At 41.3% G+C, this 18,848-nt stretch overlaps 1 protein-coding gene across 1 annotated transcript; it reads left to right on the forward strand.

Annotated features, from left to right (window-relative positions):
• The first annotated feature begins 380 nt into the window (after positions 1–380).
• LOC110204786 (transmembrane 4 L6 family member 4-like) lies at positions 381–18,601 on the forward strand. Its single transcript, XM_020980910.2, has 6 exons — positions 381–876; positions 9,789–10,416; positions 12,116–12,205; positions 13,090–13,226; positions 15,385–15,575; positions 18,346–18,601. Exons 2-6 carry the CDS (start codon positions 10,246–10,248, stop codon positions 18,351–18,353), a joined length of 597 nt encoding a protein of 198 aa, XP_020836569.1. The 5' UTR covers positions 381–876; positions 9,789–10,245; the 3' UTR covers positions 18,354–18,601.
• The last annotated feature ends 247 nt before the right edge of the window (positions 18,602–18,848 follow it).

Genomic DNA, 18,848 nt, shown 5'->3' on the forward strand with positions numbered 1-18,848 from the left:
TACCTTTGGTACAGTGCTTTGCTGTACAAACCCATATTGCTTTCTGCAAAAACAGTCTAATGGTAATCAAAATATGCTCATCTCCCCCAACTCAGGAATGATATAAACTTAAATGCCTAATAATAGCTCTTGAGCCTGAAGACTCAATCCACTCTGCTAGACAAGATTCAATTCCATTTAACAAATCATTTCTCATTCAAATTAATATCTCCCAGACTGTGCTTAAAGGCCTTCTTCTCTTTCCTATGGCTTTGGGCCTCTTCCCCATACTTTCCAACCACCCAGCTGGCTTCTCACCCTCTCCCCTCCTGCCTCAGCTCCTCAATGGGTCTATTATCAAAGGCTCCAGTCCTCTCCTCCTCCCCTACCACGTCTGCGGAATGATTCACGAAGTACCCACCAAGGTGCTGGGCTGAGGTACAGGAGTACCTGGTGGGATAAGTATCTGCCTTCTGTAAGTTTATGTTGGAGATGACAGATACGACTGGATCACTGGTAGGTATTAGGATGGGTACAAAAGAAATACAGTGCTTGGAAGGGTCTGGGCTTGGAATGGCCTCTCGAAGATGACGGCTTGTGCTGAGCTTTAAGGAGGAATGCTCCCCTTATCTCTGTCTTCTCTAGTTCTTAGCTAGCACCTCTGGCCCCATTTTCATCCGCTAGCGCCAGCCCTTTCCAAAGTTCTAACTGCCTGGCCAGCCCAACTGCGAGTCCCCCCACCGATTTACCAGCGGTTTATTCTTCCCACCCCCCATCCCCGCGAGCCCAGTACAATGAGGCAGCCCCGTAACTGCTGCAAAGATTCCTGCTTCTTGATTGTTACTCTGCCGCCAACAGTCATCGCACCCCAGTCCCGAGGTAACAACAAAAACGGAGGTAAGTAGGAACTCAATGTAGATACAAGTAATTCGGGGGGGGGGGGACGACGGGATAACTGAGAGTGGAAGGTTCTTGGGGGCTGAGTGTTCTGCTCTTCGGCGGAGTCTGGGCCGGCCTCCAAACAGGTTGGTGGGATCGCCTCCAAACGGGGTCTCTGCCTGGGCACACTGTGCCTGTTCGTAGCCCTAAGGCAGCCTGGGCGCCCCGGCAGAACGAAAATTTTGAATCGCCTAAAGCACGCAGGATTATAAAGAAAACTAGTTATATTGGAGTACATTTAGCAAAATATTTTCAAAATCAAGTTCATAGAACCCAGGTTAAGAACTGCCGGTTTATCCAGTGCCGCACATCCGGAGAAAATTGGAACCATTCAGGTAAAAATATTGAGCTGGGATCTAGGCAATACTGAGGTCTGGATTGGTAAAAACATCGGGGAAAAAGCCCGATTTCTTTATCTTATTTCTCTCAGACCCTGAGCCTGCCTTGGGAGCAGCCATGGCCTGTCTGAGACTTCCACGCCACCCCAGCATTTGGGAGGAATTGGAGCCTTTCTCCCAGGGAGTCCTAGGAATTAACGCCAAACTTTCCAGGACATTCTGGGAGCCAGCCTATATTAGGCTTCCAGCCCAACAGCTGCTACCTGCCAGGAGCTGTGGTGCATTTGGAGCAGAGAGAAGGGAATGGGAAGGGAGAGAGAAAAAGAACAAACGTATTAAACACCTACTGTATGCCAGTGCCTTACAAAAATATTTCATTTGATCCTCACCACAACCCTGGGAGGAAGGCATTATAATTAATCCTCTTTTTACAGTGGAAAAAGCTAAGGTAGATAGAGGTTAAGTGACTTTTCCAGGTTACAGGTAGAAAATTGCCAGCTAGGCTCTGGCTAGCCACTGGCTCACAGGTGGAGGTGGGGCTGCAAAGCGCAAATGCAGATCCCTCGATAGAGAAGGTCACAGATGAAGGTCAAAGTGTTGTTCCGTATTCTCTTCTTCCTTTGGAGGGGGAGCTGTGGTTTGGGATATGGAATTTGCCTCCAGCAATACAAGACAGGCTCCTGTTCTGTGACTTTTAGCTTCGGATGTGCAGGGCCCTCAGGTATTACAGGACTTGCCTATAGTCATACTATTAGGGTATGTCAGAGGCACTATAAGGTGCTTTGGGGTCTTCCTAACTCTAAGGCTAGCCCTTTAGCCACGAGGCAGCTAGCTAGGTGTCTGAAAGGAGGGAATGCTGGGTTTGGTTTTAGGAAGAGCTGAGCTCAAGTCCCATTTTAAATTTAATTAGCTGTGTCACCACGGGAAAGCCCCTTAAGCTCTCTCATTCAGTGTCCTTATCTCTAAAATGGGGATAATGATAGAATCCATCTCACAGGCTGGTTGTGAGGATAGAATGAGAAAACCTACAAGAGTATAGATGCAAGAGATATTGACTATGGGGGAGAATCAAGAATCGTATGCCAACAGCCTGGCTATTGAACCACATGATTCAACACCTAAATATATGAACTATTGTACCATCTTCTATGTTGGTTTCATGTGCCACAGGGTTGTTTCCCTTCCAAGTATGTAAGCTCCCCCAGGCCAGGGGATGTGTCTTTTCTTGCTTCTTCGTTCTCCAGAGCATCAAATTTGGGGCTGGGCTTGTAGTCTCTATCTTTGACCAATAGTTATAGTGGCAAGGGTAATAGGATGGAATGGGGACACCTGGGGGTCCTTGGGCACTTCACTCTAGAGACCTCGGTTTCTCATCTGTAAAATGAAGGGATGAGAGTAGATCTGGCCTCTAAGGTCCTTTCATCTCTAGAATCTAGGAGTCCTCAGCACCGGAGATGGAACTCAAAATGAGTTCCCCAGAGAATGAATTTTACACACGGCACACAACAACAGACCTGCTAAACAGGTCTTTGGTGAGCGATCTGGACATCCTGACTACATTTATAATATAATATGACTCATAATTTAATTTATGTGGGAAAATACAGGCTGAGTTGCTAAACAAGCATGTCTCTAGGTTGGAGACTACAATTCTTGTTTTCTTTTCAGATCGTTTCATTTCTTAGCCCTAGAGGCAATGTGGTGAATTGGGGAGAATGCAGGACTGGGTAGTCAGAGACTACATTGCCTTATGACCGTGCCCATGGGCAAGTCACTTAATCTCTGAGCCTCAGGCAACTGTCTTGGGACCACAAGTTATAGGGAGGTTGTTCCCACATGGATGTAATCACAGGCACTTTATAAACTGACATTATTCTGTCTCTTCCCAAGTACTGTATGCTCCTTGAGAGAAGAGATTGTATCATCCGTGGCTTTTTTTCTTTGCCCCCATGGTAACTAGTAACTTAGTAGTTGTTGAGTAAATTAAATGAAACGAAATTCTCTTTAACTTGTGCAATAACCTGGGCAGCTAGGTGGTAGAATGGATAGACCTCTGGCCCTGAAATCAGGAAGACCTCAGTTCAAATCCAGCTTCAGACACTTTTTAGTTGTGTGACCCTGGGCAACTCACTTAACTCCATTGTCTCAAAAAACAAAAACTTAGGTAATACCCCTCTCTGGGATCACTTGCCCAGCTTTGATGGTCACATTGGCAAAGATGATTCCCCAGAAGAGTGGTTGCTAAAGCTTTCAGGGCTCTAAGGATAACCGTGTGGATCCGTATAGTCCTTACACTATCTTGTGTGTTTCCCCTTAAGAGTCAGCCAGAAGACTTAGGTCTTTAGCAAAGGCAAAGGCGAAGTGTCGTGATAGTGAGGCACTGGAGAGGGAGCCTCTGTGGCAAGGCAACTCACAGCTTTGACCTTGATGTCATTTCTTTCTCTGGAAAATCCTCTCAAAGGGATGGAATAATCAGCTGGGCTGGCTTCTCAAAAGAGACAGCTTCTCTGCTAGATGGGCAGGCAGATAGCTTTGCTGTTGGGCAGCGGCTGCCTGGCAGCGTTGGCCAGGTGGTGCTGCCTTGGATGGGTGGCTTTTGGACAGTTCCTGGAAGCCCAGGTGGCACCACCCTGGATAGTGGCTGCTGGACAGTGCAAGGTGGTGCCGGCCAGGTGGTGCCACCCTGGGCAGTGGTTACTGGATGGTACCTCCTGGCTTCTTGGGTTGCTCCTGCTCTGCTGGGCTATGGGAGCTGATTGGCCACTGGAGTCTTCTCATAGGCCAATCTGCTGGCCTCCTGGGCTTGCCCTTTAATAGGATTCTGATGTGTGAGATTATACTCTTTAGCCGGACTGAGATGGTGTTCTTTCAGCAAGAGCAATGATGATGTTGATGATAGCAGTAGCAATAATAACACTAGCTAATGCTTATATAATGCTTATTTTGTGCCAGGCACTGTGCTAAGTGCTTTATAATTTTTATCTCATTTCATCATCACAACAACCCTGGGAGGTAGGCACAATTATAATCCCCATTTTACAGATGAAGAAACTGAAGTAGATAAAGGTTAAATGACTTCCCCAGGAGGTAAATGCAATAATAATTCCCATTTTATAGATGAAGAAACTGAGGTAGAGAGAGGCAAAATGACTTACCTAGAAGGTAGGTGCTGTTATGATCTCTATTTTATAGATGAGGCAGCTGATATAATAGGGGTTGAATGACTTGCTAGGGTCACACAGCTAGTAAGTGTCTGAGGCTGGATTTGAACTCAGGCCTTTCTGACTCCACTTCCAGTGCTTTATCAACTGCACCACCTAGTTACTCAGTGACCTTTTAGCTTAGGTTAGGATCAGCAAAAATCTCTTCCTTTGACTCCCCCAGAACCCTAGCTCTGAGGTTGTTTTGTTACCTCCAGGCAGGAGCTCAGAGAGGTCTGTTCCACATATCCTTCCTGACTCAGAGTCCCTTTCCCTCACTTTACTTTACTTTACTTTACTCCACCTTACTTTAGGGCCACAGTCCTTAACCATCTTTGTGTCACAGATCTCTTCCGACAGTGTGGTGAAACCTAGGTGCCCCTTCTCTGAAGAATTTATAATTGATATGCATACCCTTTGACCTAGCAATACCACTACTAGGCCTGTATCCCAAAGAGGTCAGAGAAAAAAGGAAGAGGTCCTATATATACAAAAATATTTATAACAGCTCTTTTGGTGGTGACAAAGAATTGGAAATCGAGAGGATGCCCATTGATTGAAGAATGATTGAACAAGTTGTGACATATGATGCTCATGGAAAACCATTGTGCTGTGGGAAATGATGAGGGGAATGGTATCAGAAAAAACCCTATATGAACTGATCCAAAGTGAAGTGAGAAGAGCCAGGAGATCACTGTGTACAGGAAGAGCAGTGCTATAATGAGGATCAACTGTGAAAGACTTGGCTATTCTGATCAACACAGTGACGCAAGACAATTCCAAAGGACTCATGATTAGAAAATGCTACCACCTCCAGAGAGAGAACTGATGAACTCTGAGGATAAATTAAAGTATAATTTTCTCTCTTTGTTATTCTTACTTTATTTGGGGGAGGGGGAATATGGCTGACATAGAAATTTGTTTTGCATTATTTCACATATTTTATTGATATCATATTGTTTGCCTTCTCAGTGGGTGGGGGAGGGAGGGATAGAATCTGGAACTCACAACTTAAAAAAGAAAAAATGTTAAAAAGAAATAAAATTAAAAAGAAAAAAATCACAGTTGAAGGAAATGCTAAATTTTAATGGGAAGTCAATGAAAATAAAGTTATTTTTTTCCCATCCAAGTTCATGAATCTATTGAAATCTATCCACGGACCCATTAAGGTTCTCTGGAATACCAGGTTAAGAATGGTATCCATTATATTGATCTAATCCAGTCCAGTTCCATTTCCCACACTCCTTTTAGGATCTTATGAAGATGAATGGCCAGGTTCAAAGATATGAATGCAATCTCTGCTATAAAGTCAAGTTCATTATCTCACTGTCCTCTTCATATGCTATTAAGTTCTTCAGGCCTTAGGTCCTTTTCAGGTAGAGAATATCTACTCTGCATTGGAAGGCACCCGTCTTTCCTATTTCCATGTCTTTCTCTTTCAGCCTCTTCTCACCTCCAGCTTTGACAGGTCTCATGGAGCACTCCTTTTACATCCTCATTTACCTAGGGCTTTTGAGATTCACAACAACTCCACTGGTTACTGTTACTGTCCACATTGTACAGATGAAGAAACTGAAGCTTGGTAATGTGACCGGCCCAGGGTTACACAACTGGGAAATGGTAACTCCAAGTCCATTAAGTAATTTTACTTCTTTGTCTAAAGCAGGAGACCCTAGACCCTCAGCAAAATAAGATTAGCACGTGTCCACCAGGAATGCTCTCACTTGCAAGCCATTAGCCACAGTTACGTGAAACACAGTCACTTAGTTGTCTCTTCAGTTTGTTAGCTTGTGAAGCTGATACCTGTGTTGCTCAACTAGATTCCATTTTCATGTTCTGGAGAAAAATAAAGCATGATATGTGTAAAAGGGGCTCCCCAAAATGCAACAGGGATGCTCATAGACTTATATTATCACTTGCTTATTTTATCTCACCAGATTGATAAAGGAACCCATGAACCAAAAAGGTAAAGAACTAGAGGAAATGGAAATGTTTAAATGGTTATTTGCCTATCACTACAGGAACAATGAGTCCTTAGGCTTGGGAAGCCAGGCTGGGCACTTGCCTTGGTACAGGAGCTCTGCTCCCATGGCTGCTTAGGATTGGGGAAAACTTGGGGGCTATCCCATCTGCAAACCAGATGGCACCAGGAGCAGTGTGACAGTACAGTGGCATTAGTCAGCAGTCAACAAACATTGAGTGCCCACTATGGGCCAGGCACTGTGCTAACCTCTTGGGATACAAAAAGAGGCAAAAGACGGCCCCTGCCCTCAAGGAGCTTACAGACTAATGAAAGAGACAGCAAGCAAATACATATATGTGAAGTGAGCTACATATAAGATAAATAACAAGTAATTATAACACAGGGAGGTGCTACAATTATGGGGTTAGAGAAAACTTCAAGTAAAAGATGGGATTTTAGTTGGGACTTAAAAGAAGCCGGGAAAAGCAGTAGTTGGAATGGAGAAGGGAAAAGCATTCCAGTTATGGGAGACAGAAAAAATGCCCAAAGCCAAGGGATGGTGTGTCTTGTTTGTGGAACAGGAAGGAGGCCAGTGTCCCTGGAACAAAGAGTAGGGGTCAGGGAGTGACATGTAAGAAGACTGGAAAGGTCGGGGTGGAAGGGCTAGGTTATGAAGGGTTTTGAATGTCAACACAGCATCTTGTGTTTCATCCTAGGGGTGATAGGGAGCCAATGGAGTTTATTGAGGGGAAGTGGGTGATATGATTACTCCTGTGCTTTAGGAAAATCACTTTGGTGGCTGAATGGAGAATGGATTGGAGGGAGGAGAGACTTGGGGCAGGCAGAACCACTAACGGCTATTGCAATAATCTAGGTGTGATGTGATAAGGGCCTGCTCCCAAGTGGTAGCGGTGTCAAAGAGAAAGGAGAATATTTGAGAGAGGTTGTAAAGGGGAAATCAATAGGTCTTGGCAACAGCTTGGATATGAGGGGTGAGAGATAGTGAAGGATTGAGGATGACTCCTAGATTGCAAGCCTTAGGGACTGGGAAGATGGTGTTGTCTTTGATAGTATTAGAGAAGATGGGGCAGGGGCTTAAAGGGAAAGATAAGGAGTTCAGTCTTGGACATGTTGTGGTTAAGATGTCTGCTGGTTTGAGGAGTGTCCAGTTTGAAGTGTCTAAAGGGCATTTAGAGATTTGATATTGGAAGTCAATAGAGATTTGAGAATCATTTGCATCTCCAGATGGAAATTAAATCCATGAGAGCTGATGACATCATAAAGTGAAATAGTATATTGGGAGAAGAGAAGACAGCCCAGGATAAATCCCTGAAGGATACCTATTGTTAGAGGTCATGATTTGGAAAAAGCATCCAGTTAAGCAGATAAAGATGGGTCTTCAGAGGAATAGGAAGAAATCCGAGAGATAGTACTATCCTGTTAACATAGAGAGGAGAGAATATGAAGGAGAAAATGATGCACAGTATCAAAGGCTGTAGAGGGGTCAAGGAGAATGAGGACTGAGAAAAGGTCATTGGATTTGGCAACTAAAAGATTAGTAACTTTGGAGAGAGCAGTTTTAGTGGAATGGTAAAGTTAGAAGTCAGATTGTAAGGGGATAAGAAGGGAGTGGGAGTGAGCAGAGAGGAAGGGGAAGCATCTATTGTAGACGGCCTTTTTGAGGAATTTAGGGCAGAAGAGATATAGGATGATAGCAGGGATGGAAAGATCAAGTGAGGTTTGTTTTAAGATGGGGGAGACATGGGTACTTTTGTAGGAAGTAGAAAAGGAGTCAGTAGAGAAGGAGAGATTGCAAATACATGAAAAAGTGGGAACGATACAGAGTGCAGTATTTGGAGGTGTTGGGATGGAATGGGACCACTTGAACAAATAGAGGAGTTAGCCTTGTTAACCCTTAATGTGTGATCTCCTCATTGGTGGACATCAGTACCTGTGCCTCTGTGAGGGCGGGGGTGGAGTTTGCAAGGACAGGACAGGAAAGATTTGGTCTCTTGAGTTGTTTTGCATCTTGAGACTCTTCAGGCGCTTCCAACTTCCAGAGAGGATGCCAGAGATGCATCTTTTCTGGCTTCCCCATATGAAGACAGCTTTGATAAATGTGGGAGAGAGTCTTACTATACCCCAAAAGTGTTAAGAAGGTACAATATGGAATTCTCTAAAATCTCCAGTAGGATGTGGGGCACATAGTTGCCACCATATTGGATTTCTTTTTAAAATTTTTAATTAGTCATTTAAATTATTAGTATAATCTATTATTTTCTAATTTCTTTTTTTCTCCTTTCTTTAATATCCCTTTTCTAGGTCTCCCCACCCTTTTCAGAATTCAAATTCCTGTCACTGAGAATCTTGGGAAGAAAGGGTAGGAGCTAGGTGTGAAGTCTTTAAATGCAAACCAAGACTTTTTCTTTGATACACTGGCAGATAGAAGTGAGGAGGGCTTAAATAAACAAGACAAAGGAAAGTGGGACTCATTGCTGTAACTCTAACAGAGAGAACAACACCTAAGATTGTGTTACTTAATGGGGTCATATTAAAATCGTATCTCATTCTGGTTCTCCTGACCACCCTCTCTTACCTCTGGTCAGCATAGTAAGTTTGCAAGTAGCTAATATGAAGTGGTAATAGCAGGAATCTAGAAGTTACATACATACCATTCCAAAGATCAAAGGAGCATCATTTACAAACTGTATCATATATTAACCAAAATTCATATCCTGGTACTATGTGCTGATTCAGGGGAAATCACCTAGGCACAGCTGTCAAGGTTTCTGGTCAGTTCCATACTCCAGGCTCCACAGCTCCACAACAGCAGAACATCAAAAGGTGCTGATGACTGAGGTGATGGCTTTGAAGTTTCATCTATACCTTTGAGATGATCTGGGCATGCTAATGAACTGACCCCAGAGTGGTACAGGGAAGAGTTGGTTTGCTTCCCCAAAAAACTGTATGAAGAGGAGAGAGACCTCAAACTTTTGCCCCTCTTTCTACTTCCACAGTCTCTATATTTTGAAAGTTTTTTATTCCATGTAGTTTGGATATTACAAATATTCAGCAAGATGATAGCTACTAAAAATTGTTTGCAGGTTTTTAGGGAGCACTGTCATGCCCAACTAACTGGCTGTGGATGACAGTTTCTTCCATCTCTATACTAATGTTCCACTTCTGGTATGTTTAATTGCTGAACTCTCAAAGATATTTAAAGGCTTGTTTTTGAGGTACAGGGAATTATCATCTACGAGTAAGGATAGGAGCTTCTGGAGTTGAATTCTCGCCACCTGATTATGTTTTTCCTTTGTGTGTGTGTGTGTGTGTGTGTGTGTGTGTGTGTGTGTGTGTGTGTTTTCATAGTGGACAAGGGTATGAACCTGTAAGAGCTGAAAGCAAAGAAGATCTAAAGTCGTGTTCTTTCCAGTTCCCAGTTCCAGCTATGCAATTTTTTTTGGTCTGGATTGCCAGAATAATAATACAAGGTACTGGTCTCCATGGCAAAGTGAATACTCAGTAGGTAATGAACTTTATGGACATACAAAACTGAAAAGCTTCCAGATCAAAGAAGAGCCCATGAATGCTGTGGGGAGCCCTGCCTATATCTGAGAAGTGGCCCTCTGGGACAGGGTTTGAGGACCCCTTAGAATCCTATCTCCTGCCCCTCACCAGCCCCTCAGGACTGCATCAGAGAACTAAACCATTCACCAGCTCTGGCATAGCCTGGTCAAGTCAACTTTCCCAGGGGCACTGGTAACTCCTTGGTCTATGGAGGCTGCTTTCTTACTAGGTGAGAGGCGTCTGTCCATCAGTCAGTACGATGTGCTCTACAGATTGTACTCAGTGCCTGGGTTTGGCACTCCTGCCTCTGGCGATGATGAGCATATTCCTTAATAGTCTCCTCTTCTTCCCTGGAATGCAGTTTGTATCATCTGACAAAATTCCCGATGAGGCCTGGAGGTTTGGAGGATTTCTGGGAAGTGGGATCTTGGTGAGTAAATGAATCAAAAATCCCAAATCGTTTTCCCCCTTCCAGGGCATCGGACTGGCTCCTGCCCCTTCGTTTTCATCAGACTTAGCCATCTGGGGATATGTTCATCTGCTGCTTCCTGAGTCTGGCTCTCTGCTGGTACCTTTACTCTGAGATTACCTTCTATTTACAATGTTTATACCTTGTATGGGCGCTAGGGGGTGCCGTGGACAGAGTGCTGGGCCTGGAGTCAGGAAGACTCATCTTCCTGAGTTCAAATTCAATCTTAGACACTTACTAGCTGTGTAACCCTTGGCAAGTCACTTAACCCTGTTTGCCTCAGTTTCTTCCTCTGCAAAAATGCTCTGGAGGGAAGAAACGGCAAACCGCTCCAGTATCTTTGCCAAGAAAACCCCAAATGGGGTCATGAAGAGTAGGACACGACTGAAAAATGACTAAATACCTTGTATGGACAATTTTTGTGTGTTGTCTCCCCCATTAGAATGTGAGCTCCTTGAGGTGCTGGGCACTAAATTTTTACCTTTTTTTTGTGTCTCTGATAGCCCAGTGCCTGGTATAGAATAAGTGCGTAACAAATGTGTGTTGACTAGCTACCTAACTGCCACTAAAAAGACAGTAGTAGCTTCCTTGTTGTTGTGTGTTCTTTATAAGGACTTAAAATGAGCAAAGTGCCCTCTGGCTTCTTAAATCAGTAAAGTAAAATCTCTTGACTATTTACTGTTTTGGTCAAATGGGTTGTTTGCTGTCTCCCAATGAACCGATTGAAGACAATATTATGTCTGCCCCCCCCCATAAAAACACCAAAGAAATCATATACTCACGTAGTATGTATCCGTTCTGAATAGCAAGAAATTATTACAGTTATATCCAAAGCTGTAAATAGGAAGGGTGATGGGAGTTTTTCCCAGGGCACCAAGTTTAAATGATCCCAAGAGCTCTTGTCTTTGAGCAACTCAGATATAAGTGAGCTTAACACCTAGTTAACTAAAAGAGCCTGTGTCCTTTCTACCATTAACTGGTGGAAGCCCTTCCAGTTGGTCCCAGATTAAAAAGTTGACACAAAATTGTATTTTTGTCCCAGGCATGGATTGTGCTGTTCAGGTACAAATAATCCTAATGAGAGTAGCTAATGTTTGTAGATCACTTTAAGTGCAAAGCACTTTACAGACTTTACCTTATTTGATCTCACAACAACTGTACATAGTAAGTGCTATTATCACCCCCATTTTATGGATGAGGAAACTGAGGCTCAGAGAGATTAAAGGTCACACACCTAGAAAGTCTTTGAGGCAGAAATCAAACCTGGGTCTTTGTGGTTCCAGATCCTCCACTCTGTCCATTACATCACCTAGCTTGCTAGAAAGGGGAAAAAATCATAGGATTTCCAGACCAGGTTTTTTCTCTGTCAAATGAAGACAGGTTTTCTAGCTTTCACCATCCGCGTATACCTGGTGAAAGAGGGTACGTGTTTAGATGTTGTGAGCGCCTGTCTCATTTCAGTACTATGTTTAATCAAGTTCGGTGACCATTTGAAGACCAAAATAAAGAATATTGTCCATGATGTACTTCATGGTTCTCTGTTCTATACTCCTGACGTTCCAGTGGTCAGCTACAGAGACTGCTGTCATCTTAGAGGACCTTACAGCTCTTTCCCCCTTGCAAAAACTCACTATTTGTTTCTTCTTCCTTCTCTCGACAGATATTTTTCCCTGCTGTTGTGTACTTTCGGCTAAAGAACTTTGACTGCTGGGGATGCTTTAACCATCCTGCATTTGGGAGGTCACTTTCAGTAAGTGAGTAAGGAGCAGCAACACCCAGAGGCATCACTGGCCTAGGCAGATCAGAAAGATAACCCCACAGTATCACTTTGGAGGCTTGCACTCTGTTGGTATTGGACCAAGTGAGTCAGGAAGACAGCAAGGAAGATGGGGAAAGAAAGGGGGAAAGGGAGACACACCTTGGAAGCCAGTGACAAAAAAAAAAATCAACATGAAGCTTTTTCACATAATGGCTGGTCAGCATTGGCATATAACTTCAAAGTTTTCAAAGCACTCTTTGGATGTTAGATCACTTATGCCTGACAACAATTCTGGGAGGTAAATAGGACTACTAATTTTATCCTCATTTTATAGATGAAACAAATAGAGGCATGTAGAGATAAAGTGACTTGCTGAGCATATAACTTCTGAGCCTCAATTTCCTCACCTGTAAAATGGGAATAGCAATATTTGCCCTAGGGTGGTACAGTGGATAGAGTACCAGGCTGGGAGTCATCTCCCAAGTTCAAATCTAGCCTCAGACACTTACTAGCTGTGTGACCCTGAGTAAGTCACTTAACCCTGTTTGCCTCAATTTCCTTATCTGTAAAATGGGCTAAAGAAAATGGCAGTCCACTCACATATCTTCGCAAAAAAAAAAACCAAAACAACAACAACTCCAAAAGGGGTCCTGAAGAGTTGGACACGACTAAAATGATTCAACAAATATTTGCATTATTGACCTTATGTGGTTACTGAGAGGAAGGCATCTTTCAAACCTCAAAGTAAACCAATCACTCACATGAAAAATCACTGGAATCATCCATTTTATCAGAATAGTGGCTTTGCCTACCAGTGATTCATGTGAGGTTATTCTCAAAGAGGTAAAGAATAACTTCTTTTTTTTCTTTTTCAGAATTTCAATGCCGTAATATTTTCATGTGTTGGAATCCTAGGATCAGCATATGGATTATTAATAGCATTGTTTGCTATTTATAGGGGTCCCAAATGTTTTGTAGGAGCTGATAAATGGGAATATCCCTTCCATAAAGGGTAAGGGCAGGCAATAGCTAGATATGCACTCTATTACAAGGATCACTGCTGGTTACAGTCTTCTAGACAATTTCTACTTTCTCTCCCCATATAGATGAGGAAATTGAGGCAAACAGGGTTAAGCGACTTGGCCAGGCTCACTCAGCTAGTGTTCAAATCCAGCCTCAGACACTTACTAGCTGTATGACCCTGGGTAAGTCACTTGATCTGGTTTGCCTCAGTTTCCTCATCTGTCAAATGAGCTGAGGGGGCCATCTCCGGTCGTCTCAACTTATGTCTTGCCACTGGACTCCGATGACTCTGGAGGAGAGAGTGAGGCTGATGACTTTGTAAGGTTCTGCCTCGCTTAAATCCAATTCACTTGCAAGTTAAGACATCCCCCTCTTGATGTCCTCTTCGAGAAGGAAGAATGAACCAATGAATGAAACAACAAAAGGAACAACAGTAGGAACTGCAGAAGGAAATGCCAAGCCATTCCTGTACCTTTGCCAAGAAAACCTCAGTCAGACACGACTGATCAATTAAACAAATGAATTCACTTGTGAATCCATCTGGTCCTGAGGACTTTTTTCCTAGGGAGTTCATTTATGGCTTGTCCAACTTCTTTTTGCAAGATAGGGCTATTTTAGTATTCCATTTCCTCTTCTGTAATCTGAATAATTTATATATTTTTTATAAGCATTCATCCATTTCACTTAGATTGTCAGTTTTGTTGGTATATGAATAAGCAAAATAACTCCTAATGATTGCTTTAACGTAATCGCCATAGGCGATTCATTCACCCTGTTCATTTTTGATGCTAATAATTTGGTTTTTTTCTTTTAATCATGTTAACGAATGGTTTAGCTATTTTATTGTTTCTTTTTAATGTAAAACCAGCTCCTAGTTTTATTTTTATTCAATGGTTTTCTTTCACTTTTATTTCTTTCTCCTTTGAGTATCAGAATTTCCAATTTGGTGTTTAATTAGGGGTTTTTAATTTGTTCTTTTTCTAGTTTTTTTTAAAAGTTGCATGTCTAATTCATTGACTTACTCTTTCTATTATTGATATATGTGTTTAGAGATACAAAATTTCCCCTAAGTACTACTTTGGCTACATCCCAGAATTTTTGGAATGTTGTCTTGTTGTCATTCTCTTTAGTGAAATAATTGTTTTTATAATTTGTTCTTTGACCCACTAGTATAGTTTTACTCTCTCTTCCTATAACTCATCTAACCTTTCCTTTAAGAATTTGGATGCTATACCATTTGGTGCTTATATTTTAGTATTGATATTGCTTCATTGTCTATAGTACCTTTTAGCAAAATGCAGTTTCCCTGCTTATCTCTTTTAATTAGATCTCCTTTAGATCTATTTTTTTGCTTTTGTTTGTCTGAGATTATGATTGCTACCCCTGCCTTTTTAACGTCAGCTGAAGCAGAATAGATTCCACTCTAACCTCTTATGTTAATTCTGTGTATGTCTCTCAGTTTCAGGTATGCTTCTTGTAAACAACATATTGCTAGATTCTGGTTTCTAATCCATTCTGCTGTTTGCTTCCATTTTATGGGTGAATTTTTTCCATTGTATGTCTCAAGCTCATTTCTTTCAAATACCAGTATTCTATAGACTTCTTGAAGGGACTATGTCACTTTTTACCACTATGTTCCTAGCCCTAAAACAATTTCTTATACATAGTAGACAATAAATGTTTGTTGAATAAATGAAAGGATGAATGAATGAACATCCTTATATTATGAATGAAGTTCAACAAAGGTAGACTGAGGAAGATAACACTTCATTAACAGGGTTGCTACCTGCCAAGAGAATAGGTCTATGGCTGCCTCTATTTTAGCCAAAAATCCTGAGCAGAACAACTCCCCCTTTATAGTTTTTGGGGAGTATAGAACAAAGAAAAGGACTTCATAGGTGGGGAAAGAATACAATTGGTTACAGATTGGTAGCATCCAAAGATAACAGATTTCCATGAGTCGAGAATAGAACAATGATTAGCAGAAGAACTCCGTTTCCAGGGTAGCTGAATTTTTGAACTGAGTTCAGAGATAGAAAACCATTACTTAGTTACAGGGATAAAAATTAATTAATTATAAGTAGGATCAAGAAAAATGATGCAGAATCAATTTAGTCTTATCAATTCCCTTCTCCTTTCTTACCCAGGAACTATGTAGTCGATTTGAAATTTTGGAAAGACTGCAAAAGTCCTCCCCATATTGTGCCCTGGCACTTGAGTATTTTCATCATTCAGGGGCTAGTAAGTACCACTGAGTTGGTAATTTGCACCAGTGAGCTGATCACTGGTCTCTTAGGAACAATCTTTGCATCAGAAAAGTGCCCATGGGCATACAGGGGTAAGTGAGTCATTTTGCCATTTTCTCATTATTCTCCCATTATCTGAGTTAAGCCAAGAGAGCAGGGCTGTTTGGTCAATGGAATCAAATAGCTTTTTGCATCCTCCTAGCAGAGAAAGAGACCAAGACCAAAAACCTCATCAGCCTGACTGGTCCCCAACTCACCAAAGAGGAAGGTTTTATGACTGGATCCTAGAAGTACCAATTGTAATCTTTGGTCAACATTAAAACCACCTATGATGAAACAAGTTGACCTAATATTTCAGCCCTCTGTCCACTTCCCTGTAGTCATATGGACAAAGCATGAGTGAATGTGTACATAGGGTAAATGGTTTCAAGGTCAGTAGACATTGGTTTTGTTGATATATTTTGTTTCTAAATTACCTAGATTTTCCAATGCATCTCTCTCTTCTCCTTCCCCTCTCAGAGAATCATTCTTCATGCTGAAGGAGAAAAAATTCAGAAAAACCATTAACATAGCAACAAATTAATATTATATGATATTACTAATATAATTAGTGTAATTAATGATAATGTTATTTTTATAATATCATATTATAATTAATATTATACATATTTCATCCACGTCTATAGTTCCCACCTCCACAAAAAAATGGAGGAATGTGTGTTCTTACATCTCAAACTTGGTCATTTTAATTTCAGAATATTCATTTTCTTTAAAAAAACTTTTTTGTATCATGATAGTTTCTTCCATTAAAAATTATTTTCTTTCTCATACCTCATCCCATTTAAAGAGAGAAAAAAGAAAGGAAAAACACTAACATGCATAATGAAGCAAAATTCCTACACTGGCTTTGTTGAGAAGTCCACGTCTCATTTTGTACCTTGAGTCCATCACTTCTCTTGTTGGGAGTGGATGGCATTATTAGCTCTCTGGACTTCTGGCTGGTCCTTGTATTCATCAGAGTTCTCAAGCTTTTCACAGTTGTTTGCCTTTGTAGGCTTTTTGTTACTGTGTACATTGCTCCTCTGGTTCTGCTCACTTCCTCCTACATCAGTTCATACAAGTTTTTCCAGGTTTCTCTGAAACTACCTCTTTCATCATTCTTATGGAACAATAGTATTCCATTATATTTATATATGGGCAGATAGGTAGCACAGAGAATAGAGCATTGGGTTTGGGATCAGGAAGACTCATCCTCATGAGTTCAAATCTGGCCTTAGATACTTGTTAGCTATGTAACCCTGGACAAGTCACTTCATTTCCTCATCTGTAAAATGAGCAGGAGAAGGAAATGGCAAACCACTCCAGTATCTTTGCCAAGAAAATCCCAAAAATGGGGTCATGGAGAGTCACACAACTGAAACAATGGAACAACAACAATATTATATACCATAATTTGTTTGACCTTCCCTAATAATGGGTGGCCACTTAGTTTACAAATTTAGGCTAGTACAAAGAGAACTGCTAGAAATGTTTTTGCACATATTGGTGCTTTCAGTCTCTCTTTGGTCTTTTCAGGGTCGAGAGTTATTAGCATTTTTGGGGGCAAAGAATGTGAAAAGTTTAGTGACTCATGATATAGAAGGATGAAAACATTCATGCCCAACAAGATTATTTTTGTTAGAAATGACCCTTTTAAAAGCATGAGAACATTGGACTGTGTCAGTTTCTATGTTCCCTTAACATTTACTGATTTCACCAGGAAATAACTTTATGATAGGGAATCAGACTATCAAATATTTCAAATAGCCTTGAAATGCTCACACATTCAGTATGTATGAGCCCTGATACCAGGTAAATAATGAGGATTGCTGCCCTCATATTCCATCCTTTGGTGGGAATTGGACTAGATTTTTCTTTGTATTAGGTTTTTCTTCTCTACAAATCTAGTTGAAAATACCATTGAGGTCAAAATGAGAATATTTTTTAAAATCTGAAAGTTCTATATTGAGGTTTAATCTTATTTGGTATCACCAATCCACTGTTTCTGACCAGTTCCACTGGGAGAGGGGTGCTACATAGTGCTCAAGAAATCTAGTTAATTTCTAGTATGAAGTATTGTGACATAGTGGATAGAGAGCCAGCTGTATGGTCATGAAGATATGAGTTCAAGACTTAATTAATCTCTGACATATGCTAGCTGTGTGACCAAAAGGCAAGTTGCTTAAGTTCTCAGTAGCCCTCAACCCTCCCCAGGAAACTTTTGAAGACTACAGAGATGCAGAAGAGTCACTGATGTCCATTCAGGGAGGAAGTTTACAAACAGGGAGTTTTCCACACTGATATTCGTGGAAAATAACAAAAGATCATAGCAGATAATCATCAATTTTTTTGATGCTTAAATATTTTAGGGATAAAAAGGGAGAGAAGGAACAAGTATTGTTGTGCCATGCGTTTTACAATTATTATCTCACAATACCCCTGAGAGGTAGGTGCTATTATTATCCCTATTTTACAAATGAGGAAACTGAAGTCAACAGAGGTTCAGTGACTTGCACAGAGTCACACAACTAGTAAGTGGCTGAGGCTATATTTGAACTCAACTCCTCCTGACTCCAGACATGATGTTCTATCCATTGCACCACCTAGATGATGAGGAATATCAAAGTGAGCAATTCACTGGGACATGTTTGAGTGGACGAAATAAAGAATGATCATTCTAATAGTAGTCTCAGCTAAAGTCAATAAATGATAAAATGTAAACAAAATCTGGTGATTTTGCAGCTGGTGATGTGTGGTGGTAGGATGAAAAACAGTAAAAAGACTGAATAGCAATATAATTTGTGACCTTTTTCTCTCTTCTAGAGGTATAGAGCTGCTGGACTCTTTATAACATTCTACTATGCTTGCAGAAGATCTAAGAATACCCCTTTTCATTATCTTTGGAAAGATCCTCATCTGTACACTCCATGAGAAGGACTGGAGAAAGGATAGCCTTGTTGCTTTCTCATCTATGCAACAACCTTTCTGGATGTCAACTGAAGTTAAAAATCACACGTTAAAAGATCAACAAGCTGTTGTCCAAGAGCAATACATGAAACAATCTCTCTGGCTACTCTCCACATTTTTATGCTTCTACTCATCCTTTGGCTTTCCCAGACAATAGCTACTTCCTCTAGGTCTAGTGATTAACCTTTCGGTGGCTATTCCTATTGCTATATAGCTCCTGAGCCCCCACCAGTGTGTTTCCTATTAACAATCAGTCAGTAGACTTAATTAACTTTTAGTACAGGCATTTATTAAGGTGGTAAAGACCTTTGGCACAAAAAACAGCCCAACAAAAACCCTGTGGTACAGACACTCATAAA

The sequence above is a fragment of the Phascolarctos cinereus genome, unplaced genomic scaffold (assembly GCF_003287225.1).
Source record: "Phascolarctos cinereus isolate Bilbo 61053 unplaced genomic scaffold, phaCin_HiC Scaffold_7;HRSCAF=346, whole genome shotgun sequence".
Taxonomy (NCBI): domain Eukaryota; kingdom Metazoa; phylum Chordata; class Mammalia; order Diprotodontia; family Phascolarctidae; genus Phascolarctos; species Phascolarctos cinereus.